The sequence below is a fragment of the Mauremys reevesii genome, linkage group 7, assembly GCF_016161935.1.
Source record: "Mauremys reevesii isolate NIE-2019 linkage group 7, ASM1616193v1, whole genome shotgun sequence".
NCBI lineage: Eukaryota > Metazoa > Chordata > Testudines > Geoemydidae > Mauremys > Mauremys reevesii.
In genome coordinates, this window is record NC_052629.1 from 33,770,786 (window position 1) to 33,798,171 (window position 27,386).

Consider the following 27,386-nt stretch of genomic DNA (forward strand, 5'->3'; position numbering starts at 1 on the left):
CGTGGACGCACACCACCGAATTAATGTGCTTAGTGTGGCCGCGTGCACTCGATTTTATACAATCTGTTTTACTAAACCGGTTTATGTAAAATCGGAATAATCCTGTAGTGTAGATGTACCCTATGTCACTGTTTCCCTTTCTCTCCCTATAGAGGCCCCTCCATGCGTTGTTTGTAGAGGATGCTGGAAGGACTGGGCAAAGGACTGGGTAGCCCAGCGCCAGGGTAAGATGCATATCATCTCTCCTTCATTCCTAGAGGGTACCCTCTGAAAAAGTGATATAGGCACAGGCTGTATTAACTTTTTGGCAGAGCCATTCCCTGATATGGTCAATGTGAGCATGGTTATAATGATAAACAAAGGGCAAAAGGGGGGAGGGGAGGAAAGGAAAGACTGACAGGGCACAGGAGGGTGAGACAGCAGGATGGGGCCAGATGGATGGCCTTCTGGGAGCAGGGGGGAGGCCTTGGCCTGCACCAATCTTCCTGCTTCTCCCCCATGATATGGGGGGGAGGAGGTGAGAAAAAAAAGGAAGCAGAGTCTTCCCTTTCAGCCAGTGCAACAGTTCCAGCTCCAGCTCCACTCTCTCTCCTCTCTTCTCTACCTCTCCTAACCCCCCAACTCAATGGCCTTTCTACAGTCTTTGGCTCTTCAGAGTGGCTGGGCGCTTCCTTCAGTCCAGGGGACTGAGTCAGAGGCTAGAAGGGAAGGACTCTTCTACCTTGACTGACTGTTGCTTTACCTGTGTTCCAGAGAGACATCAAAGGGAAGAAGCTGCTTCCCCCCACAGGTCAGCTACAGCACTAAGCTGTGCAAGAGAAAACAGGTGTTATGCTTTGAGCAGCCTCCGGCTATAGGAAGCTGCATCAAAGCTCTTACGTCCATATCCTGACTGAAAAAAAAGGCCCCCCCCCAGCAAGCAAAGCATAAAAGCATTCTAACAGACACACACACACACACTTTTTTTCAATTTTAAAAATTTACTATTTTTTGCCTTGCCTTCCTAGTGTAAATATAATTATATAATATCAAATTCACCACTCCACTCATTCTCATCCTCTCTCACCTCCTCACCTCTGCCATGTCTATGATCTGATCTGATCTACTTCATAATAAAAATAAAAAAAGGAGGAGTCCTGCTCACTAAGGTGACCACATGAACTAACTGAGGCTCCAATCCTACAAACACTTATACAGGAATATGAGTCTCCACGTGATTTAATGTATGTAACCCAGTCCAAATTCACCTGCTCCTTTTGTGCCCCTTGTTCGTTATGTGACGTATAAACTGAAGAGGATAAATGTCTTGCAGCACAGACCCATCTAGTTATCTATTTGCAAGGTACCCACTTCACCTTCAGGTATGTTACAAGTCAGAAAAATAAGCCATACCATTGTGTGTAGTGTGTGTCTCGTAGTGCTCTGCATACATTGAGGAAAGCAGAAAAGATCCAGACTCATGCTCATCACCACATACAAGGTGTGTACATGTGTACACACAAACTAACACACATGGCATTGTAGTGTTGCTGTATATTGTGTGTATCCTGTGTGTTCTGAGTTCTCTAGTTCTGCCAGGGCACAGACTAGCCAGAGGTTTGGGGGGGGCTGATTGTTGTTGCTCAAAATTGGGAAACCTGAATTTGGGGGGGGGGGGGGGGGGGGGGGGGGGGGGAGAAGAGAGAGAGAAGAGGGAGGAAAAGAAAAAAAGAATGAGTTCACTGTGTTCTCTTTCTAACAACTGTAATGAAGTATCAGTAAGATAGAGTAAGAGAAGAGAATAATAATGTTAATAGCCATAGTTAGTTAGGGGGAAGGTGGATATCATCAAGGATCACAGGATCTTTCCCCGTTTCCCAGGTTACATGTAAGGATGAGATATTATTATGACCCAGTATAACATGATACTGCTGAATATATTTATTTTATTAATCTCATTTAAGTTTTCTTCTAACATTGAAAAGAGGCTACTTACAGAGACTGCAGTTTTTAAGGAGTAAAGATTGTTCAGAGGCTTAAGATGCTTCTAGGATATACTGAAGTGGCACCTTTAAAGAGTAAATTTACTTAAGACCTCCAGGCTAGGTATCCTCTCATGTTCTTAGTCAATGTATTCTATAGATGCATATTCATCAATATGTAATTCCAAAGACTCATCGCTGAGGTTTCTAAAAAGTGGTCTTATTGACCTTTACACTCCAAGCCTGAGTGATCCCAGCAACTCTACTCTTAACCCTTACTCTAGCACCTAAACATTTCTTGTTTTACATAGTTTGGTTTCCTCTCTGCTCCCTACAAGCTCAAGAACTATCAAATGTCCTTTTGAGACACAAACAATGTCCAAGGCCAGAAGTCTCTTTATGGCTGTGTCTACACTAGCATTTTATGTCAAGTTACTCACCAGTGCAGCCACATTCTTTTTTTTTTTTTTTTTTTTTTTTTTGGATTACAACATTAAGTTTAAGGGGTTAAGGGGGTGTGTGTGTGGCAGCCTGGGTGGGGCGGCCGCATGAGAGAGGAGAGAGCAGAGCAGACAGAGCCAGCGCAGGGGCAGCCCGCCCCCCCCCGCCCCCTGTCCCCGGGGCGGGGGGTCAGGGAAGGAGAAAGCCCCCCCCGCCCCCCCAGCGGCGGCAGGAGACGCGGACCGAGACTGACCTGCGCTGGCTGCCGAGCCCCGAGCCGAGCCTTGAGGAGGGAGAGGAGGAGGAGGAGAGCCCGAGCCCGCCCCTGAGGAGGACTGGCCGAGCGAGCCTTCCCCCGTCCCGGTACCTGAGGAGGCCTGGCGCGAGCCTGCCCCGGTACCCCGAGGAGCTGCTCGAGCGTCCCCCCGACCCGAGTCCTGAGGAGCAGCCTGAGCGAGCCAGCTCTCAGCATGTCGAGGAGCCCATGGTGTGGGACCCAGCGCCGGACACCAGAGATGAGCAGGTACCCATGGAGGGGGAGATGGAAAGTAGCCCGGGGGTAGCTGACCCCAGTCTGGCTACAGCAGACTTTGAGCCGATGTCGGTGTGTTGCGGTCAGGACCCCACCGACACAGCAGCAGACTAACTGCTGCTGTTAGGGCCCCGGGCTGGGACACAGTGGAGTGGGTGGGCCTGTGTCCCCCCTGCCACCCCACTCACGGGTAGCAGTCTCCCCCTCACACTAGCGCTCAGACATAGAAGTCTGGACTTACCTGCTGTTTGCTCAGCCCCTGCCTGAGGGTCTGAGCCCCTGAACTGTTGCTGTTGACTCAGCCCCTGCCTGAGGGTCTGAGCCTGTGAACTACTGTTTGTTGCCCCACCCTGACCAAGGGCTGGGCTTCACTAACTGTTGTTGCTCAGCTCCTGCCCGAGGACCTGAGCCCCTGAACTGTTTATTTTGCTCAGCCCCTGCCTGGGGGTCTGAGCCCCTTGAACTACTGTTGGTTGCCCCGCCCTGACCTAGGGCTGGGCTTCACTAACTGTTTGTTTTGCTCAGCTCCAGCCTGAGGACCTGAGCCCTGAACTACTGCTTGTTGCCCCACCCTGACTGAGGGTTTGGGCTTAAATTACTGTGTATTTTGCTCAGCCCCTGCCTGAGGGTCTGAGCTCCTTGAACTACTGTTTGTTGCCCCGCCCTGACTGAGGATTTGGGCTTGGGCTTAAATTACTGTTTATTTTGCTCAGCCCCTGCCTGAGGGTCTGAGCCCTTGGACTATTGTTTGTTGCCCGCCCTGACCTAGGGCTTGGACCTTCGGAGACTGAACTACTGATTTAGGCCATGTAGTGAGGCGGCCTGGCTCCCGGCCACACCAGAGAGGGCCGAGCCCCCACACTGGACCCTTACAAGGTGGTTTACGTTGTATATGACTATAGTGATAGTGATTATGATTATACGGCAATGATATCCAAACTCAGTGACAGAGTTAATAAAATTACACATTATTTTGCATAAATAAATCTCAACACCAGTGCCAGGGTAAAACAAAAGAAGGATCTGAGATGTAAAGTTCCAGATAGTTCTCACTCTTTCATGAATAAATCCGAATTCAAATATGATCAGCCAGAATTGGTTGGCTAATATTTAAATATAAGCAGTGAGTTAAAGCCATTTTATATTTCAGAAACTCTACCTAGCCCCAGTGCAGCATAGTTTTTACAGACATTGAATCTGGAAAGTGTGACAGGTAGATATCAATGCGACTCTGCAAGAAAACATTTTAGACATTTAATTTCTAACAGAAATGGATGAAGTTAAATTCACCTTAAACTAAATACCATTTAGTTCAATAACTACAAAGGGTGCAAATATCTGTTCTCTAGACAGGGGCGGCTCCAGGCACCAGCACGCCAAGCGCGTGCCTGGGGCAGCAAGCCACTGGGGGCACTGTGCCTGCCGTGCTTGGGGCGGCAAAATGCCTAGAGTCGCCCCTGTCTCTAGAAAGACTTACTGAAAGGGACTGGGAATACTGTCACTAACATACAAAAACTGGATTCATTTCCAAGAACCGAGCTAACTTTTTTAAATGAACATTTTTACCTTAGTTCTACAAAAATGTAACTATATTCAACGCTGTTCAGATATGTGTAATGAATTCTACTATGACAGAAGTTTTGCAAACCATTCAGTGAGACTGACAATTTTTGAGTAAATCTGAACCAAGTTATGGATCCATATGGTTTTCTAAACCAGAAAAAACATACTAACTTCAGCTCAGTTTTCCTCTGAGTAAGGTTGTTCCTTTATCTTTGTAACAACATTTTGATTTTCATGACAAAACCATGACTTAAGGTTTCTATAACAAATCTTGGCCTTTGGAATCCTGGCCAGCCTTCTGTTTAGCAATACTCTTCCATAATTTGTTACAAATTTGAGTCTGATTCTGCCTTTTGCTCACATTGAGTAGACCATTGCCCTGTGGATAGTCTCATGAAGTACTCTGCAGTTAAAATAATCTGGCAGAATCTGGCTCTGTATGTTCAGCGCAGTGGAACATGGCAAGTAATCAGAGGGTTTTAGAGGTTTTAAACTGCTCATTTTTACTGGCATGCTTTGAATAACTTTTACTGTAAAATCAAAGACATTTTGCTTAAAATAATGTGATCCTGTGAGTCTTCATTTTGTCTGTGTGACTTTTGCAGGGTTTTACAGAGCCATGCCTTTTCCAAGCTTTTGCCATGCCAAACAACCAATATTAACTTTTTCAACCTCACAATCCATATGAAACGAAAACCTCAGGTTCCAATTAGCCCCATTTACCCAACTCCAGTCATGCAAAATATTTTAAACTGACAAGTCAGTAACACCTCTGTGAAACTGGTGATCAGGGCATTTCTAGAGATTTAGGTAAAGTACAGATTGCAGATGGGTGACACTAAGTGTAGACTCTCATGTCTACACTAGAGAGCTTACAGAGGTGCTGCTGTAAGGTCTCCCCATAGAGGCTCTATGCTGACAGGAGAGAGCTCTCCCATCAATATAATTAAATCACCCTGAAAGAGCAGTGGTAGCTATGTCTGCGGGAGAGCGTCTCCTGCTAATACAGCACTGTCCACACCAGCGCGTCTATCCGTGTAAATTATGTTGCTGTGGTGGGGTGGCTGCCCCACACGGGCAGGAGAAGGGTTAAGGCAGCCTTGGAGAGGCTGCGCAGAACCCCGCCAATCAGGAAAGGGTTTATTGAGAGAGCCAATTGAGAGAAGGCTTTCTGGAGCAGCCCATAGATAAAAGGCTGCTCAGCAGAGCAAGGGGCAGTCTCTTCCTGAAGGGGAAAGGGGAAGGACTGTCTCCTGAGGAGCACTGGGGATACTGCAGTGCTGGGCAGGGTTGCAGAGCAACAGGGGAGCTCTTGGCTGACCATGGCCAGACTGAAACCCAGAAGCAAGGGCAGGGAAGGTGCTAGGGTTATGGGGGAAGTGGCCTAAGTAGGCAGCGGGAATAGGAGGAGGGGCAGTAAGTCTCTCCACCCTTTATCCCTACTTGCCAATGAAGAGAGTGGCCTAAATCCAGACTGCAGTTTGCCCCTGAAGACAGGGGCTAGACTAGAGGCTGCAGTTGGCCGTTGAGGCAAGTGGAAGGACTGAGGACCGCCTGTCCCCTGAAAATGGGGGAGACAGCGGGCTAGGGCACAGGCAGAGGGCCATGTCCCAAAGAGGACACTGCAGTCCGGGAGTGCTGCGGGTCCAGATGGTGGAGACGGTGGAGGAAGTGGAAGTAACAGCGTGTGACACACTGCTAGTAAAAGGTGCCTTGGTGGCCCAAGAGAGCTAATTCCCAGCACGACCAGCAGGAGGCACTGCGGTGGTGGGTCTGCACCACTACAGTCGCTCAGGGGTGTGCTTTTTCACACTCCTGAGTAACATAAGTTATACCAACAAAAGTGCTAGTGTAGACACAGAGTTTGCAACTAGAACCTCTTAAACTATCACTTGGGTTCACAGAGCTTTTTGGGGGGGAGGACGGGGAAGGCAGGTCCTGTTCATATAACTTGTTTTGTAAGGGTGATTTAATTAAACCAAATAGTCTAGCTAAAGGGGAAAGGGCAGCTAGTGTTTTGTGTTAGAGAAGTATCTCACCTCAGCCTCTTTGATACTCAAAGCTAGGGTAGCACAAGCTTGTGTCCTACCTATAACTGCATTTTTTGTCCACCTCATCACTGTTCTATCTAGGTATCCTATCAAGAGGAAAACGCAATCATTCTGTTTGAAATGTCAGCAGTCAACATTCCTCCCTGGCTGACACTGCATTGGTAAGTGATAATTATACTTCAATTTGTCTGTAGGAGAGGAAATGCTGGGTCCTTCAGCCACATTTATTCAGGAAATACTTGTACAAAGAGATGTCTCAGGCCTTCCCTACAACAGAGAGATTTGTACATGTTAACATGGGGTAGTTTGTGGCATTAGTCATAGCCCTGAGCCAGGAACACCTCACCAGCTGCACCATCCCCACATGCATTGTGATTTGGCGACAATGCTCTCAGTCCTAATTCTTTCCCTGCTTCCTCTTTGCTCGGGGAAGGGGAGGGGAAGGATGGGAGAAGAATTGTAGTTAGCTGCTGGCCTATACCATCATTAGAAATAGATAATTTTCATATCATAGAAAAGGCTTGTGAACTATATTCTAACTCAGTGAGATTTGTAAAGATGGGAACTAGGACCTTGAAATAGACCTAGAACTAGACAGGAAGTCAGTAGAAGTTGCATCTACACTAGACTTTTTTGCATCTCTCACCAGCTACCAGAATTAACGAGAATGGTAGAGTAGATAGGGTACTGGTATTTTTCCCCAATGAGTCTACCAAACCTGTTCAAAGCAGGTCTAGATAATAGAAATAAAAATGCTTGAGTGAAATGCAACAGTTATGCTTACGTTCTTTTGCAGGTTGGTGTGTGTGGGTGTGCGCGCGCGCGCGTGTCTTTTTAAAGAGTTATATGGCTATACATTAGGTTTATGTTGTTCTTAGATTATTTTTTCTTTCCCCTCTCTATTTTTCCTGATGCCCTCGCAGTTGTTTCCAGCTGAAACAGGAACCCAGTAATGTCTGAGTTCAAAAAGAACTTTCAAACCTATAAAGTTCAAGTAGTTTCAGAATAACAAAGTGATTCTGCCTACATTCAGTAAAAGATTTCTGACTGGGATTATTGCATTATGTCCACACAGTGCATTTGAATTCAGAGACTAATACTTCAAGATATTAAGGGCCTCATTTTCCACTGCCTTGTGCTTAGTGAAATCATTTACTCCTGCCTGAAGTGAGGGCAAACAAATGGACTTGCCCATCCTACATCATCTCAGCCAACCTGCACTCCCTCATCTGCCACACAAACTTTAGGAGGCAGTGTCAACATGTTAGCCTACACCGGGATCCAACTGAAAAGAGGCCAATTTTGTTGTTAGAAATTAATTATCAATGCATATGTGGCCAAACAACACGTTAGTTCATTTAAAGCCACTAAATGCATACTGTATTTAGGTTCTTTTCATTAAAACCCCTGATGACAGAAAAGACCAAGGAACAAAGCTTCTGCAATACTCTGTAGCGGCACACCTGAACAGTAAATTTGCTCAGAATCTCTCCCTTCACAGACAACTCTTTCTTGCCAAGTATAGTCTGTAAAACCACCAAGACATTACTCACTGTGATGAAGTGGGGGGTTTTCTTGTTTTTTTTCCCAATAGTTTGCATGCAGTGGGGGTGGGATGCAGTTTCCCTGGGTGTTACTGGTTTAACGAGGTGATGGAAGATGGAGTTTTTTGTTACAGAGGACCTGCGATGGAACTTGATCTCCTGGCCAATGGCTTGGAGAATGGATACTGCAGCGACTGGTGACCAGGAGGCCCAGCTCAGGAGTCACAGCCGGTCCTGGCCAGTGGGAGAACAATGGGCTGTGAAGAGAGGACTCCAGTGACCTGACCAGCCGGTTCCAGCAAGAGAGGGATAGAGGAGGGTGGAGAGGAGAGGAGGCCCAGGCGACCCTGTTTACCTGGACAGAAAACAATGGACAGAGGCGAGGCTTGCAGGAGGTGATATCAGATGCCCAGCTGGGTTGCAGGGGGGCTCCAGTCTGGAGAGAGGGAGAAGGCAGAGCCCACCTGGATGCAGGGGAGACTTAGATGTGCTGTGCTGAGGGAGGCAGTGAGTCTGTGACACTCACTATGGTTTATATACTCCTAGTACTCGGCTTAGCAGGGGATGGGGAGGGGTGCTCAGTGGTGTGGAGGAACATGGCTTCATGTGCAGGAAAGCACAATGCTACAGATTCCGGGATTGTGGATTTTTCCCTTAGTACACTGCCAGGGAGGAAGGAGGTAACAAAATACTCTGCCGGGAGTTGCAGCAGTAGGGGACTGATAAAAGCCATGGAGTGGGAGGTAACACTGAAGGGAATCTTTAAAAGGCATCAGTGATGGACGGAAATAAACAATTGTATTTCTTTCATACTCAGAGTACATAGATCCTTAAATCTCCTTTTGAGTCACCAATTTTAGTTAATTCATTTTAAAATACTCCAGGAGATTTCTCCTCCCTCAAGGCTCATCTCGAAAATGAAGTTATTCTATGAAGCCTCTAAGACCAACCCACCCTAACACATGACAGTGACAATGAAAGTGTTGCATTCTTCTCACACTGAATAAGGAACTTTATTAGAAATAGGAAAATGGTATCATGAATCTTCTCTCTCCTGCTCTATATCCTTCACTGTAGAACCTCTGCTAAAACCTTTCCAAGCCCTCTCCTGCCCTGTTTCCTGTTACAGCTTTAAAGAAACAGTACACGTCTTCAGACAATCTATGATGAGTAAAATATAAAACAAAACAAAACGTGCAAGATCTGCCAAAAATGATTAACTACGGCTTTTGTTTTCATACCTTCCTGGCATCTTTTGTTTCTACTCTGTCTACACAGAAGAAACTCAGTGAAGAGACTTTGCTTTTGTAATTGTCTATAAAACAGACAAACACACACTTGGTATTATATACATAAAATAATCAGGAGCATCATATAGCAGAATATCACACATTATTTATTCCTTCAGGTATGAAGAACAGTTTTACCAGTGGGCTTTTGGAATGCTTAAGTGTAGTTATAGAAGCCAATGCAAAAAGCATTTTGATTTTTTGAGCCAGCTCTGGCATGGATGAAAATGCAATGAAACCTGAGAAAGCACAAGAAATAAACCCAAGCAATCTTGAAAAACAAACAAAAACAAACCTTGTTATATACAACTTTAAACCAAATCCACTGTTGCCAACTATTGCAATTTTAAAGTGTATCACAGTGTTTGGAGTTAAATATAAAGCTTCAGCACCTTGACACAACTGATTATACAAGAATCTTAGATTTCATTTAAAGAGAGGAAGTTTCTAGCCTTCATTGTTATGGACAAGGATTTAAAAATGTGACTAAGTGCACTGGAGAGGCTCAAAATCCAGAAGGCAAATAAAAAGACATCCCCCTCCTCCCGAGCTGTTACTTTTTTAAAATCTTATAACTGTTACACCAATGTCATCATCTTTGGGGGGCCTGATTTGTGATTTTTGAATGTTTGGGGTGAGGAATAATTCTGTATTGGTTCAAACACCTAATCTGATGTAAGGATACGTTCATCCTGAACCATAATTTAGAGATTTTAGGCAAAATTCTTTCCTGGCATAACACCATTAACTTCAGGTCCTTTTGTTTGTAAGAAATCTGATGTAAAACAGAAAGAAAGCTAAACATTATCTAGACTGAATACACACTCAGGATTGCACATATTGGCATTGGTATATGGCAGGAAAGCAATTCACATCTGCATCAAAATATACTGGAAATCAAAATCTTCCAAACTACACATTTCTGTGGGGCCTGGAATTTTTCTTACACATTTCCAAGTGTTCCAAAGAAAGGAATCAGGGCTACTAAGGGCAGAAATCTTGTCAATATCAGTGCCCTTCTGCCTGCCTGCTCACTGGGACTAAGATGCCAGAGACTGGGTGGATGAGGGTTGGAATTATGATGGGCTCACCTGGACTAAGACTAGGTAGGTGGGAAGCATTTTGGCACCAAGGGAAGAGAATCATGGTCTTTATAAGAACTATCACCTCCCAATCCAGGTCAGAACGTCATTCCAGTCTATTTGTGGTGTAGCTGCAGCCCTGTTGGTTCTAGGATATGAGAGAGACAAGGTGGGTGAGGTAGTATCTTTTATTGGACCGATTTCTGCTGGTGAAAGACAAGCTTGCAAGCTACAGAGCACAAATATGGCTTGCCCTTTAAGAATCTGCAGCCTGCCTGTAGCATCACTTAGGGTGAGGATCTGCTATTCATCTCCAATGTCTTTAGTATATTAAGCTTAGTTTACCTAGCAATTAAACAAAACACGCAATCTGCTTTGATCTGTTTGCTATCCCTTATAATCACTTAAAATCTATCTTTTGTAGTTAATAAACTTGTTTTTGCTTTATCTAAAACCAGTGTGTGTTGGAGTCATAACTTGGGGCAGAGAGAGGGGGAGAATTTCATGAGTTTATGCTGTACAGTTCCCTGTGCAGCACAAGACAGTATATTTTTGGGTTTACACTCCTGAGGGGGGTGAATGACTGTAGAACACCTGTACAGGATGAAGAGCTGGATGAGGTTTTTTTTAAACAACTAAAAAATTCATACAAAACTCAGGACTTGGTGGTGATGGGGGACATGAACTATCCAGGCATTGGTTGGGAAAATAATACAGCAGGGCACAGATTATCCAAGAAGTTCTTGGAATGCACCGAGACCACTTTTTTATTACAGAAGGTGGAGAAAGCAACTATGGGAGAGGCTGTTCTAGGTTTGATTCTGACAAACAGGGAGAAACTGGTTGAGAATTTGAAGATGGAAGACAGTTCGGGTGAAAGTGATCATGATATGATGAGTTCATGATTCCAAGGAATGGTAGGAAGGAAAACAGCAGAATAAAGACAATGAACTTCAAGAAGGCAGATTGTAGCAAACTCAGAGAATTGGCAGGCAAGATCTGGTGGGAAGCAAGTCTAAAGTGGGGGAGGGGGAGAAGAGGTCAGGAGTGTTGGCAGTTTTTTAAAAAGAAACATTATTAAGGGCACAAAAGCAAAATTATGCCAATGCGTAGAAAATATTGGAATCATAGAACCATAGACTATTGGGGGGAGGGATAGCTCAGTGGTTTGAGCATTGGCCTGCTAAACCCAGGGTTGTGAGTTCAATCCTTGAGGGGGCCAGTTAGGGATCTGGGGCAAAAATTGGTCCTGCTAGTGAAGGCAGGGGGCTGGACTCAATGACCTTTCAAGGTCCCTTCCAGTTCTAGGAGATTGGTATATCTCCACCTATTTAGGGTTTGAAGAGACCTCAGGAGGTCATCTAGTCCAATCCCCTGCTCAAAGCAGGACTAACACCAACTAAATTATCCCAGCCAGGGCTTTGTCAAGCTGGACCTTAAAAACTTCTAAGGATGGAGATTCCACCACCTCCCCAGGTAACCCATTCCAGTGCTTCACCACCCTCCTAGTGAAATAGTGTTTCCTAATATCCAACCTAGACCTCCCCCACTGCAACTTGAGACCATTGCTCCTTGTTCTGTCATATGCAAAAGCTATATAAGACAGGAAGTAATATCATCTGTTGTTCTTGATTCCCCCACAACTCAACACCAGAGAAGCTCCGAAAGAAAACGACTTGGAATGGGGGAAGGGATCCCAAGCTGCAAAGCAAATGCAGCTTGTCCCTTAAGAATCTGCAAGCCTGCTTGTATTATCAGCCAGGGTGAGACTCTGCTAATTCATAGCTTGTCTTTCTAGTATTTTAGTCATCGTTTGTGGTTTTGTTTATTTACTAGGTAAATGGCTTTGATCTGTTTGCTATCACTTATCATCACTTAAAATCTATCCTTTTGTAGTCAATAAACTTATTTCGTATTTTAACCTAAATCAGTGCACCTTGTGGTAACTAATCTCAGCTTAGTTACCACAAGTATGCATATTCCTCTCCACATAGAGAGAGGGGCAGACATATTAATAAGCTTACACTGTACAAATCCCTGTGCAATGCAAGATGATATAATTTTGGGTTTATACTACAGAGGGAGGTGTATTCTTGGGAGCTGGGAAACTGGCTGAGGTCTGCTGTATTTTACCCAGAGGCCTCCCTGCCCTTGAGGACTCTCCTGTTTGGCAGAGTTCTCGTAGCCCCAACAAGACTGGGCCCAGGATTCCTGGGGGGCTCAACCCCCAACCCTGCTGTGGCCACCTAGGACAGGGGCTAAGGTGTCCCCACTCCGGGGTACCCTCTCTGCACTGGGCACCTCCCTGACCCACTGATTATTCCATACAATTTAAAGCAAATACAAGTTGTTTACTTAACAATCAATTTAAAGAAAAGAATAAGAATAAATGGGAACGGTTACAGGGAAACACATCACCCTGCTCTGTGGCAGGGAACATTACAAACAATGTCTCTGGACATCAAGGCACTTTGCAGTCTGTTCGTTGTAGGCCCCAGGCCTCCTTCTCAGGCCCTGGCTGTGCTGCAGGGATGCTGTGGGTGGGACACTTGCAATGGTGGTGACCACACACCTCCGGGCTTTGGGTGGTGGGATCCTTCTTCCCAGTGCCAGCCCCCCAGTCAGGTTAAGATCCCCCTCCCAGCCTGGCCTGCATGGACCCTTGGCTGGAGCGTCTTTCTGCGCTGGGCCCTTTTACCAAGGTTCCCCCCTTGGCTGGCCCCAGTTGCTCACCACACTCTGGCTCTCTGGCTGCAGCTCTGCTCCCAGCACAGGATCTACTCTCCCTGGGCTGTGCCTCTGGCTCTCTGGCTGCAGCTCCGCTCCCAGCACAGGATCTGCTCTCTCTGGGCTGTGCCTCTGGCTCTCTGGCTGCAGCTCTGTTCCCAGCACAGGATCTGCTCTCTCTGGGCTGTGCCTCTGGCTCTCTGGCTGCAGCTCCGCTCCCAGCACAGGATCTGCTCTCTCTGGGCTGTGCCTCTGGCTCTCTGGCTGCAGCTCTGTTCCCAGCACAGGATCTGCTCTCCCTGGGCTGTGCCTCTGGCTCTCTGGCTGCAGCTCCGCTCCCAGCACAGGATCTGCTCTCTCTGGGCTGTGCCTCTGGCTCTCTGGCTGCAGCTCTGTTCCCAGCACAGGATCTGCTCTCTCTGGGCTGTGCCTCTGGCTCTCTGGCTGCAGCTCTGGCCCCTCTGGATCTGGCCTGGCTCTGTTCTCCAGCTCAGCTTGGGCCCCTGCTTCCTCCTTAGCTCGGCCCCACTCTGTCTGACTCCGGCACATTCCTGCTCACACACGGAGGACGGGACCCACACTGGCCTTCTGTCTCCCTGATTAGCTGGCCTGCCCTGTCAATCAGGCTGACCTGGAGCATTGGCCTCTTGCCATTGTTCCTGGGGACTGTCAGTCTCAGGGTCCTGATTTGCCATCAATCCCTCCCCTTTTAGTGCTGGGAGCTAGCAGCCAAAACACCCCCACTGAATGTTAGTAAGGGGGCAACAGTCCCCTTACACATGCTCTAGGCACAAGACGTAATTTAAAATAGAGATGGTTTCTACAGTACATCAAATAAACTTTACAAGAAACACAGGGAAAAAATGTGAAAGTCTAAAAACCGTACCCACTCCAAACACAGCCCTGTTTCCATCTCCTTCCCACTAAGCAAAGCCTGAGAGAACAGTTGGGGCTTATCTCAACTCCAGAAACTAATGCCTGGAAATTAGGTTTTAATCAACTGCATTAATTTAGCTCTACAGAAGGCAAATGTAGCAGGAGCTAAGCCCAAATTGTGTAATGGGAATGTCATAACACAATTAGAATATTGGGAGTTCACTGGGTTTGGATTATACCTAAATCAAGCTCTGAGTGAGCCAGAGAACATTTATGGTTTCTGGAGGAAATTACATTACACTTGGTTACACTGCATGGCCTCCACTCAAGCAGACACAAACTGGCTTCTCACCTGTTCTGTCCCCCTCATTGCTCTGCTTTGCTTTTCTTTCCATTTAACTAATGCCTTCCTGAAGAAATAATAATTAAAAACTCCCTGAACTAACATGACAATTGATGCCAGGACTTTGTTGTCTCTGCTTGTGTGTTCTATCCTTTTGCTCTCCCTATTGTGTTTTCTTGTCTATTTAGATTGTCAATTTCCTTGTCTATTTAGAGGTCTTCCAGGCAGAGAGGGCCTACTGCCCTGTGTCTGTTCAGTAACTGGGACAGTGGGGCCTGATCTTGGCTGGTCCTAGAAACTATCATAATAAGCATGATTCATAGTAAGAAACAAAACTTGCACACAAACCCACGTGAATTTAAACCAGCACTACTATCAATCTAGTCACCCAAATTATTTTGCAAACCAAGTGTCTTCAAAATTCTTCTCATTGACATAACAATAGCACCTCCAAGAAAGGGATGAGCACTGACTTTTCAAACATTTGCAGAAAGATAAAAATTAAATATTTCTGAGATGGAGTTAAAAAAAAGTGCTTCAGAAGCAAGGATAGGAAACAGATGAGCCAAATTTAAAGGCCACAGTTAGTTCTAGACTCAATTGTGCACTGCCCAGGAAATTCACCTTCTATAGGATGCTCACTGTGACAAAGAAGAAATTCCTCAAATTCTACAACAGCCTAAAGACCTAGTTATCTTATTGCAGGGACTGTTTCTATGTTTCTACAGCACCCAACACTGTGGGACCACAATCCCGACTCAGCATTTGGGGCTCTAATGTGTGCTTTGTTGTTTATGATGATGATGGTGGTATGTTGCACAAATACTATGAAACTCAGAAACTGGCTTATGCCAATCAATTAATTAGCATTGTTACTATACGTACCACATTTAAGTTTTTCTCATTAAATGCACCGAAAATTAAAAAAAGGGCTTGGATGCAAAGTCGGTCTATTAGTGCAGTTCTGCACACCTTGGCAGTAAGCGATCTCAGTCTTGCACTTAACAGACAGAATTCTTTCTTGCCGAATACAATCTGAGAAAATATAAAGATGTTGTTCACCATGACTCTTAAATGCATTTTTATTATTGTTCTCTTATTACACATTATGTGTAGGTAAGTGTCTCAGAAAGACTGAGGTAAAGAGTTAAATTTGCTGGAATGTTCACGACTTTTGCAGAGCCAAGAATCCTTGCCCTACAATTAGTGAATGACAGATGCACTTCAGTAGTAGAAAAATGTCACAGCCTCTCCTCCTTTGTTCACCCAAGGAAAGGGATCACCATTCTTGGCTGAGCTGTGACAATCTCTCCATTTTCTCCTACTTTTCCTTCACAAAACACATGCACCCCTTGGAAAGAGAGACCGTAGGTGAACTCATGATTCCATAGAAGCCAATGGAATCCCAGGAATCCCATGAGGTACCACAGTGGCTCAGGCCCATGGAAGAGAACACCAAGCATCATCTTGCTCATGGATGATAATAAGGGCATGGAGGACCCAGAAATACAATTTCCAGAAGGGACGTGAGTGGCTCAGATGGAAGCAGAGATTATGGACCTGAAATGAAGTATTTTATTTTGATTTTCATAACAGAAAACTTATCCAAAATAATCTTTCCTTGTAGAATATTTTTATTTCAATGTAAACCATTTTCAAATGGGAAAAGATAATATTAGATTTTTTTTTCAACCAGCTGTACTACAATGTCTTTGTCTTGGCTACAGTTTTAGATGGTATTAATTAAATTCATCTAGATAATTTGATCTAACATCATACCTTTTAATCCTGGCCTAGATAAGAGCTCTCTGTTTAGACTCAATAAGTCACTTGGGGTCCCACCTATGAACTATTCATTGAAGTCAGACTACTCACATAAGTAAGGAGCTGTCAGATCTGAGAGCCAAAATTTATTTCTTTAAATCTTTAAAGTGAGGGTCAAACTTCTGAAAAACTATTTGCAGGTTGCTGTATAAATTCTAAGGAGAGCTCAGGAATTTCTGACTCTCAACACTTATTTTTGGGGGGAGTATCTCTTCCTTCTTTCCTCAAACTTTACAGTCCTTGAAAGAACATGCTACTCCTCATGACTGACTCTTTGTGCTAAATCACAGCTTTTCAGGCTTTTGGATGCTTGTCAGAGAAAAGCGTTCAGGCTTGATATTTCCAGAAAAATCAAATTTCAGGCATGCAAAAACCAAGTGGAATAATTTGGTGAAAACCTTTTTAGTTTACACACACACACACACACACACACACACACACACACACACACACACACACTTGTACATGCACAAAAAAACCTAGTTTCCTCTAGCCCTAGTGTCAATACGTTTATCACACTATTGATGCATGGTAAACTGGTTTCCATACATAACGTTTTGCATTGCTGCATGGGAAATGTACATATAACACTCCTCTGTGCATAAAGGCCACACATCCTAAATTTCCATTTATAACTTTTTCATATAACTACATTTATTCATGAGAATAATGAAATATGGAGGATTCTACATACCCTTAATATTTCAGTAGGAAAAAATGACAGTTGGGTCAGAGGGGCTTTGCTTTTGTTTAATGTGTATGCAGGAGCCAAGGCAAAAAATATTTTGATTTTTTGAGCCAGTTGAGGCATGGCTGAAAATGCAATCAAAGCTGAGAAAGCAAAAGAGATAAATTACAGCACTCTTAGAAACAAGTCACAACAAACAACAACCCAGTATAAACAGGCAGAACTGCATTTGTACAAATACTCTGTTTGATTAAGGTAGGATTTCCATTCGTCTGGGTTTTCCCAGACATAACCTCTTTGTGATCCTCCACCCTCTGTCCGGGCAGAGTTTTCAAATAAGAGGAAATCTCTGGGATTTTTGCAGAGCAGACCTTGCACCTTGTAAAGAGCAGTCTCCACACCCCAAGTGGTCCCTCCCCTGCATCCACAGCTGCTGGATCCCACCCACCCAGGGCCTAGCTCCCAGCCCTGGGGAGGGGGAGAGGCCCCCAGGGAAGTGTTTAATGATGGGCTGGCTCTGTGTCCCAGGCCTGTGCCAGCTGCCCTGCCACTGTGACAGGAAGCTACACTGCACTCCACCTCACGAGCAAGGCTGCAGGTACCCCCTCCAGCAATCCCCTCCCAGTACATGCACACCCCTCCACCACCCCCCAGGTACCTCCTCAAGCACCCTGCAACTGTACCACCCCCACCAGCTCCCCCTCTCTCACCCTCCTCCCATTCAGCAGTGTCCTCTTTTTATGAAAATGAAATATGGTAAATCTAGATAAAGGTAAATGTTAACCTCAAATCTCAGTGTTTACTTTGTTTATAAAAAAAATCAGAGCTGATGCAGAAAGAAAATTGAAGATCATTCAGAGTAAACACAAGCTAAGTTCTGTGCCATTAGCTGGAGCTACAGGTATCTGATAATAAATTAACGACAATCTTTGCTAACTATAGGGAATCTTTTCTCCATGTCTGCCTCAGAATATGCTGGACAAAAGCAATTTCCACAGTGTACACTTTGGAGGACTCTTGGATTTGTCTCCCACTTTGCCAATTTTTTTTAAATAAAATGAAAACAAAAAAACAGTTAATACTGTGTTCCCTCCCTGTTTATAAGGCTGTTTCAGGTACAAGTAGTGGAAAGAAGGTTTGATATAACATGAGGATCCCAAGAACAAACTCAGAATTTAACAAGAGGAGGAGAATAGCCTTAACATGACTATTATTTGTATATCCACCAGTTCCAGTACTGAGATCTATAATCTCAATTCCATCCATCTGCTTTTCTGCCCACTGAGCTCCGTACTCAAAATTTTGGTCTCCCCTCTATCTTCTTCCAAAGATTATGCTCTCTCATTCATGCACAACTGAATGGAAGTAGAGAGCAGCGATGTACCCATTTTGACTAATCTCTTGTTATAAATGTATGTGAATAATATTCACAGTGAAATAACAGTCCCAATCAAACCTTAACTATGAAATAGGAACAAAAAGACAAAATACATTTAATCATCTTCTTCTGAACGTACCTATGGTACAGCCCTGAGAATACCCAATGTAATACAGGTTCTGTTGTCCAGTTTTCTGCAGAATGAAGTCTATCAATGCTGGAAGGTCATACATAGCCATTTCATGAAAACTGTAACACAAAAAGAGAAAGTTGCTTGCATTACTGAGTTGTAATTCTTGCTCCTATGCAGCATTTAATAGCAATTACTGAACCATAAATCTGTCCATTAATAAAAGTAAAGTAGTTTTGGATGTGAATTGTTCTTTAGATATTTGTTTTGTGTTTATTTTGTTCTGGGTTGTTAATTAAGAGAAAAATGAGTTTTTTATTATTTAGTTGTACAGCTCCAAGCAGTGGGGCCTGTGATCTTAGTTGGGCCTAACAAACTTATCATAAATAAATAATAAGATCCACATTCACATACTTGTCATACATGTATTAGTGCATGTGTGAAGTATGATTTTTAAACACTTATAACTTAGCTAAAATCATTTTTTCACTTGATGGTGAAAATATGCCTTTGTGAACTAGGGTCTATGACCTTGCCAAGCATGAAGTTTTAACACCTCCCTCTGAACACCTTTTAACAACCCTAGAGTTGTTAAAAAGGTTTCAGAAGTTAATTTATAATGGCTAAAGTGTTGTTTTTCACTGTATTCATTTTCCAAAGCATCTGAATTCTTTTTCTCAAATGCTCAACAGCAACATTTATTCCCAAGTGAAAAACAAACATGCAAACCTTTTAAGTCAAAAGGCAAACATGAAAGTGATAATTTGCTGGCACATCCTTATAAAGAAAAGCTTGTTCCCATAGGCATCTTTTACATGCTCTGCTTACAATAAATTAAAATATAAAATTGTCAGCTTCAGTAGCTTCTCTCCAGTTCAGCCTACCTGAAATCCCAAAATTCCTCTTGGTCAATTGAAAGATTCTGGTGTTTTCTAGACCAGGTGTTCCCTCTGCTGTTTCCTATCCAAACATCATAGCCTGCATCTGCTAGTATGAATCCCAGGCTGTTATTGGGCAAATTGGTAATCCAGTTGCTACCGTCTAAAAGAAGGCCATGCAGCAGTAACACAGCCAGCTTTGGGCCTGGAAAATAACAAAATGAAATATTTTATAAAAACAGAACTTCTGCAATGTGGTACTGATACCGGAGGAATCCTTCAGACTACATTTCCCCCCCTAGCCTTCAGTTTGAATAAGCAAAAGTCACTTCACCCCTGAAAGCTGTAGGTCACATACAATTGGACGTTGTGGGTCACATGACCACTGCAAGTAGAATAATGTATGGCCAAGGTGGTGGTAAACAACGACTGGCAGATACCAATCACAAAAGTGGTGAATAATGATTAGAAGCTGCAGATCACATGGTATTTCTGAGCTAAGCATGCCCAGTAGGCTAAAGGGTCACAAACTGCTGAGCATGTACAGTTCAAAAATAGGGGAAAGGTCAGATAAGTAGGCCAGATCTGGAGCATGGACAGTAAGGTCCGATGAGGTAATCTTATCTCTGTGGTAAACAATGCTAGTGAGCATGTGTAGAATGAGGTAATGCAGGGGTCGGCAACCTTTCAGAAGTGGTGTGCCGAGTCTTCATTTATTCCCTCTAATTTAAGTTTTTGCATGCCGGTAATACATTTTAACATTTTTAGACGTCTATAATATATAACTAAACTCTTTCTATAAGTCTATAATATATAACTAAACTATTGTTGTATGTAAAGTAAATAAGGTTTTTAAAATATTTTAAAAGCTTCATTTAAAATTAAATTAAAATGCAGAGCCCCCCAGACCGGTGGCCAGGACCCGGGCAGTGTGAGTGCCACCGAAAATCAGCTCACATGCCGCCTTCGTTACCCGTGCCATATGTTGCCTGACCCTGAGGTAATGCTTGGTAGTGAGCATGCAAAGTAAGGATCTGATAGCTGACAGGACAGTGTAAAAGGCAGAAATCAGTCAGAAGGAGAGATCCTGAAAAAAGGAAAAGAATGAAGCCGATGAACCTAGCAAAAAGCTGCAAAGAGTTCAAGAAGAAAGTGAAGCTGACTGACCAGAGCTAACCAAGTAGCAGCAAGAGCAAACAGTGCAGTGGAATGAATGGATAGCGGTAGTTTGCTAGTTTTAATTATAGGATAGCATAGGTATAGTATAGTGTAGTACTCGCATGTACCACTTTTTTTTCCACAGGACCTCATTCAGTGCACAGGATGGACAATATTCATTTTTCCCCATTCTCCTCATTCAGCATGTGGCCTTAGGACTTATTTACTGTACACAATCCAAATCTTGCACTGAATACAGAATGATTCAGAATTTACTCATTTTCTAGAGGTTTTTCTAGGGGGTTCACCACTGTAGTTTCTAAGTGCACCACAAATATTACAGCATTTATCTTCACAACTCCCCATAACTATTATCTCCAGTTTACAGATGAGGAACGGAGGCACAAAGAGGATAAGAGTGCTCAAAAGTGTTCACTAATTTTGGCTGCCCCACTGATTTTACTGTGTAGTTAGAATTATATTACTAATGATTTACATATTCAATGCATGGTTAAATAATCCTCACAATACCCTTTTGAGATAGGTGGATAAATATCACGGATAAGTATAATTTGGAATTTCTGTCCTGCAGGAAATTCTGAGTTTTAAATTTGGTTGAGTTCCAAATATGAACTAAAAGTCAAAATTTGGAATTTCTAACAAAATGAAATATTCAGAAATACTGTATGAAGTCATTGTAACAGTGTGGCACCCACCTCTCATAAGGGCCCCCTTCTGGTTGGGTGTGTCTGCAGTCTTTAAACAGTCTCAGCCCTAGTATCCAGCCATACCCCTAGGGCTTCCTCCCTGAAGGCCATACCCCTAGGGCTTCCTCCCTCTCTGGACCCAGCTCTCCAGCTGGGCCACTAAGTAGTTCAGCTCCCCTTCTGGGAGCATATTCCTGTCCAATTGCATACCACTTCTCCAATGGCCTATGGGGCGGGGGAGGGTGAGGACAGGCTCACTCACTACTTCAGTTCCCAACCCTGGGACTTTAAGGATAGCAGCCACGTGCTGTCCTATCCCATTAATGAAAATGCTTTCGATTCCCTGGATTACTTCCCCACTGCACCCGCCTTCACCAATGCTTCACCATTACATCAAAACACTTCTAAGCTTAGGCCCAGCAGCCAGCCAGGAACAGGTTCTCGTTCCCCCGTCTCTGTCAGCATTGAGCTGTCCATGGTGCTGCAGGTGCCTTTGATCAGCCAGGAGCACTAGCTGCACTCCTCTAGCTCCAGCAAGGAAATCACTGTCTCTAGCTTTGCAATACTTTTTGCACTAGCTTGCAACCCTCTGACTGGCCCTTTGCAATCTCTCTAGACTGCTCAGAGGACTTAGCTCCACTGCTCCTTTCCTGAGACTGGTGTGGCAGGACTCTGAGGCCTCCAGCAGGAGGCCTCTGGGCCTAGACCACCCTGTTACAGTCATATAAAATATATAATACAAATATTTAGTTTATATAAGTTCAAAACATTTCAATGTTTACATTTATTATAAAAATCAAAATTAAGAAAGTTAAAAGGAAATGCTTTGACTTTATTGGAATGAAGCTGACGCATTCCTTTGGAATGTTTCAACTGTGTTCAATCAGTATTTCCTGATAGAAAACTGATCCATCAGATCACCCACCTACCCCCCAGTTCTAAGAAATTGGATTGAGAAAACAAAGTAACTTCTTAACTTTACACAATGCAGATCCAGGAATACAACTGGAGACCTCTTGATTCCCAATGCTCTGCTTATTCCTGCAGGACACACTGTCTTACCACCAGAGTTGCTGAGCATCAACATCTCTCACTGATCCCAGTTCCATTCATCAAGGTCTAGGTGTCTCAAATTAGGCATCCAGAAAACGAGAACACAGTTAGTTGCTACATGTGAAAATTAATTGTCTTTTCCACAATCACATAATAATATTTGTCTGTGGTGTAACCAGGGATAGAAACTAGCTCTTCTGGACAGTACACAACTGCCTTACTCATTTGAGTACACAATCCAGAATTGTCCAAAAAATATATTTCAGTCTTTCTAGATATCTGTAGCATAAGTCTGAGTAGTGTTACACTCAGACTGTACATCCCAGCAACAGCAATGTGCACAGAATAATTTTGGACCCTTCTCGGTTTACATTGTAAGTTTGAAAATTACTCCTACATTGGACTGATCGTTAGGGGTCAGTACTGGGCTCTGAACACAGAGAAATTCCTGCAGTAAATTCCTCTTCTTAGATTTGGCCATTTCCATTGCTGAGAGGATTTACCTTGAAACAGATGATATTTCCCAGAGCATTTGACTTGCTGAGAAACAAGAATTTACAGTTCATAATCAAGCTTAACCAACATGCACTTCTTTACCATTGTGTTCTCCATCATCTGTCCCTCACAGGGAAAAGTTCCAACTCCCAGAGGATATGGGAGAGACCACAACTGCTTACCAAGAGCTCTTCAGTAAGCATTTCTTCTCAGGAATAAAGCATTTTCCCAGTATGATGAAGAGGAAAGTTTTACATCACATCAAGGGACTGATTCATTCTCCACTGGAGAAGGGGGTGAGAATGCAACCTCCCTGAACCAACGGGACTGGCTAGGCTATTAGTGCATTTACTTTAAGCATGATAAGGCAGGGTTTCACCATAGAAAAGCTGTTTTAATTGGTAACTGGGGTCCCTGAGAGCCCCACCAGAGCAGGCTGCAACCAAGATGAGAAGAACTAGCACATTCCCAGAAAGCCCTGGCTATACCCCCTTCCTTCCATGGTACCTTCTAGGCAGATCTTCCACCAGCATCTCCCAGGGCTGAAACAAGACTCAAGAACTTCTTAGTCTCTCTGAAAGGAGCCATACCTGTGTCCCTAGGATTTCCTTTGCCATGAGGAATTCTGTTCATGCTAAGGTAATAGCCATCAGCTGTCAGGACTTCATACTCCTCACTTGGGTATCCTCTGTACAGGATCTTCTCACTCTACAGAATAAAAACAAAGAGTTTTGCCTACATTTGTTTATTTATGTCCTTTTAATCCATTATCTCATGCAGGGAGGAGGAGAATCAACAAATCAGTTATTTTGGTTTCATTTCCATAAGCTCCTGCACTTTCCTGATTTGTTCAAGAGATGTTAAGCAAGGCCAGAATGCTGCAAGAGTTAGCCTTCTGACATCACTTAGCCATATATTAAATTCAGTGAGGAAGTGTTAGTAAGAATAAGCATTCAGACATGTATTGGTGGAAGCAGCTTTGAGTGGAATTCTAAGGTCAAGAATAAGAAAAGTGAACTATAAATTAAAAATAAGGAAATATTTAACTTTTGAGTCTAATCAAAAGAGGGAATAAGTTTGGTGAGTGGAAATAAGTCTGGGTTCCAATGTTTCACTTTTTCAGACTACAAATACTGCAATCCAATGCAATTAAAATTAGACTGTCAGGTCTCTGATGAATCCTGAGAACAGCTGTCTTAAGTAACTCTAGCAATAAGAAGCAGAGAATGTAGCTGACCTCTGAAAGCTTTTATCAAACCTACCAAGTAAAGGCTTCCTTGGGCATCAGTTTAGAGAAACCAGAAAGATCTAAGTGTACAAGGGTCAATGTATGACACACGTTGCTCAGCTGTCCTGCAGGGAATAAGCAAAATGAGGCACTAGGAAGGCTGAACCCTTCCCTCTACCACTTCCTAAAGCCCCGAGCAGCAGCTGTCTGCTCTCCATTCTGACATGTAAACCATATAGTTCAAATATAATAATGTAACTTAATTACTTATAAAAATTATCCATCCAAACCATTTGGTGAATAGTTGGTCTAATTAATACAGGATCAGGAACACCGTGTGAGTGATTTACAAGGGCAAACGAGTTCTGAATTCATTAGAAAATTTATTTCCCATAAATAATGTAACCAGCTCTCTTTTTACACAGTTCTAGAGTCCTAAGTTCTGAGACCACAGAAGGTCCAAAATGCAGAATGGTGTGGTGCAGGTTGGGAGCCAAGAAACAGAAATGCCTCATAACTGGACTCTTCAGCATCCTCAGTCGTGAGAAGTTGAGTTCTGTGAAACTCCCCACCTTCAATAAAACATGCCTCTCTCCCAGGGAATGCAAAAGGGTGTTTGTAGGCAGAGCCTTTCTATTTATCCAACCAAATTCCAGCAATAATCAACTAACATTTGTAAAGTAAAATTAACTGTGCTTGACCAGGGAGGGAAAGGGACCAACTTTGATTCTGATCCTGCAGGTAGCCGAGCCCTGCACCTCAGATGATCAGGCACTTTATGAGTTATTTTATATATGATTGACAGACATTTTGTATGAACTAAGAGATGAAAAAGTACTAGTTCATGATCAATTATGAGGTGAATGTGAATTTCTGATACATTGGGGTGCCAGATTAGATCCTTAAACAGGAAAATTCTTTTTATGAGAGAGAGTGTTTTGGCAATTACTGTCTTGCTCATACTGATAAATCAGTAATTTAAAAGTCTTAACAGTATGGGGGCCAACCTCCGGGCCCCCGGAAGGGGTTGGCCTTGGGTGGAAGGGGAGGGGCTGGTGGTCAGCCTCCCACAGCCAGCACTTCAGCACTTCCTGGCCTGTGCCGCCCGGGGCTTTGGTGGCAATTTAAAGTGCCTGGGTCTTTGGCTGCTGCCGCAGTAGCAGCTGCAAGCCCTGGGCCCTTTTAAATCACCAGGCCCCAAGGCAGCTGCCCCTTTTACCCCAACCCTCAGTGGCCCGGAGGGTGGTGCAAAAGGGGAAGCAACGTTAAAGCTCTACCACAGCAGTGCTCTAAGGACCCAGCCAGCAGGGCCGCCAACAGGGGGAGCAAAAGGGGCAGTGATATTAAAGCGTTGTCGGCTGTGTACGGGCCCATACCGGTGGCCATTTCTTACCGGTACATTGTACTGGCCTGTTACCTCAATTTCACTTGAAACCAACCCATGGTTACATTTATATTGGTTGTATTAAATGCCGCTATTGGATCAAACAGAAAAGGGATGGAGCTTATTCATGCATGCACCCATTCAACACATTCAGACCCTTATGCACCCACACACTCATGCAGGTGGAGAGTTACCAGAGACAGCACAGAAAGCTGAGAAGCTGAAGCATAGTAGATCTGGTGTGCCCGCCTGCAGTCACAGATCTGGGCCGGCGAGCAGGTCAAGAAGAAGAAGGGTTTGTGAGCGTGCTTTCTTCCTTTTATTGGAACTGGGTGGCTCCTATCACGTACACCAAGTTTTCCTTCTGGGTCCGTCACAGAGAAGCATTCCTAGACCTTGTTCCTTTCATGCATACCAGATTCTTCTTTTCTTTACAGCACCCCGTGATTGCCTTCTAACGGCAGATTACATCAGACACACCTGGATCCGGGCTCTTTTCTCCTTGAAATTCCTCTCTTTCCAGTCCCACATACACTCCCTTGTTCACACTCCCTTGTTCACACTCCCTTATCTCTCACACGCACTCCCTTGTTCACACTCTCCGCTGATCCCGTGATGGAATATTGCAAAGCTTGGAGGTTATACAAGTGGTAATTGAAAAGGTTACAAAGCTTGCAAAAAAAAAGTTACAAAATTTAGAAGGTTGTGCTAACAGTGACTAAAAGTTACAAAAGTTTGCAAATGGTTACAGAACTTAATGATCATACTAGCAATGACTGAAAAGTTACCAATCTTACAATTGCATGCTACTCGATTGAGCAGAGGCTTTACACAACATGACCCACTTTCACCCCACTGATCATCCAAAAAGGAGTCCCAGGACCCACCTTTTAAAGAATTTTGTTGTCAAACTTCCATGGTATAAAAGCATCCCTGATTCGTTAATACTATTATACAATATCAAGTTTGTTTTTAATCAGCAGCATTACAACTAATCAAGTGGTGTCACTTTGATAGTGAAATCTCTATTTACTCTCTGCCAGTTCAGTTCTTATACCAGTGGGAGAAAGGCTCCGAAGGGAAGAGTGTTCTCATTTATGTTTGCTGTATTTTTGATCACGCTGAACCAGATTCAGAGCAATGGTGAAACTCCACAGACCACAGATGAGTTTAGTGTAATTGAAACCAGACCCAATAGACTGTACCCCTCGTTACTTCTGCTCTAGTCAAGGCAGATTAGCTCGAACCCTTCTAGAAAAATGGATTGTGAAAGTCATTGCTAGAGACCTGGGAGGGATTTGTTTAAAGAATAAATCTGTTAGTATAGAAATTATAAACAAAAAACATAAATAACAGTGAACACATTCCGTTATTTCCAAACTTTCTCCAATAAGAAACTTACAATATTCATAAATGCCTCAGGATTCCCATGTCCTCTTCTTATGAGTTCTGAATCTGCAGTTGCTTGTGTCAGATATGTCACCAGAATGAACAGCCACATCTTGGCCCTGTGCAAAATAATTTATTAATCAACAGTTTTGGTAGGAAAGCATTCATAAAAATATACAAGCCAAAATATAGAATGAAGAGATTAAAGAATATATAGTTAAGTTAAAAGTAGGGCTGTCAATTAATCGCAGTTAACTCACACGATTAACTAAAAAAAAATTTTTAATCACGATTAATCGCACTGTTAAATAATAAAATACCAATTGAAATGTATTAAACATTTTTGGAGGTTTTCTACATTTTCAAATATATCAATCAATTACAACATAGAATTCAAAGTGTACAGGGCACTTTGCGCTGTAAAAATGATGAACAAAATCAGACTCCTAGAATATCGGGGTTGGAAGGGACCTCAGGAGGTCATCTAGTCCAACCCCCTGCTCAAAGCAGGACCAATCCCCAACTAAATCATCCCAGCCAGGGCTTTGTCAAGCCTGACCTTAAAAACCTCTAAGGATGGAGATTCCACCACCTCCCTAGGTAACCCATTCCAGTGCTTCACCACCCACCAAGTGAAAAAGTTTTTCTTAATATCCAACCTAAAC

At 43.6% G+C, this 27,386-nt stretch overlaps 2 protein-coding genes across 4 annotated transcripts in view; both read right to left on the minus strand.

Annotated features, from left to right (window-relative positions):
* Positions 1–10,797, minus strand: part of LOC120369193 (lysosomal acid lipase/cholesteryl ester hydrolase-like) — a 37,875-nt gene extending 27,078 nt beyond the window's left edge. For all 3 annotated transcript variants that reach the window (XM_039482189.1, XM_039482188.1, XM_039482190.1), the window contains exon 1: positions 10,473–10,797. The gene's annotated coding sequence lies outside the window, so the exon portion shown is untranslated. The remainder of the gene's footprint in view (positions 1–10,472) is intronic.
* LOC120409477 (lipase member M-like) lies at positions 7,916–26,848 on the minus strand. The gene is made up of 6 exons (XM_039547622.1): positions 26,735–26,848; positions 23,311–23,428; positions 19,314–19,512; positions 18,439–18,548; positions 9,484–9,620; positions 7,916–8,074 (listed from the first exon to the last, which is right to left on the minus strand). The coding sequence occupies exons 1-6, from the start codon at positions 26,831–26,833 to the stop codon at positions 7,916–7,918; spliced, it is 822 nt and encodes a 273-aa protein (XP_039403556.1). The 5' UTR covers positions 26,834–26,848.
* Positions 26,849–27,386: the final 538 nt, after the last annotated feature.

Bases quoted from the DNA above. Each gene is read 5' to 3' on its own strand.
- LOC120409477 (XM_039547622.1), bottom strand. From the start codon at position 26,833: ATGTGGCTGTTCATTCTGGTGACATATCTGACACAAGCAACTGCAGAT. The intron at 23,429-26,734 runs GTAAGTTTCTTA...TTTATTCTGTAG, and splicing joins CTGAGGCATTTATGAATATT to AGTGAGAAGATCCTGTACAG. The intron at 19,513-23,310 runs GTATGGCTCCTT...GTTATTTTCCAG, and splicing joins AGGAAATCCTAGGGACACAG to GCCCAAAGCTGGCTGTGTTA.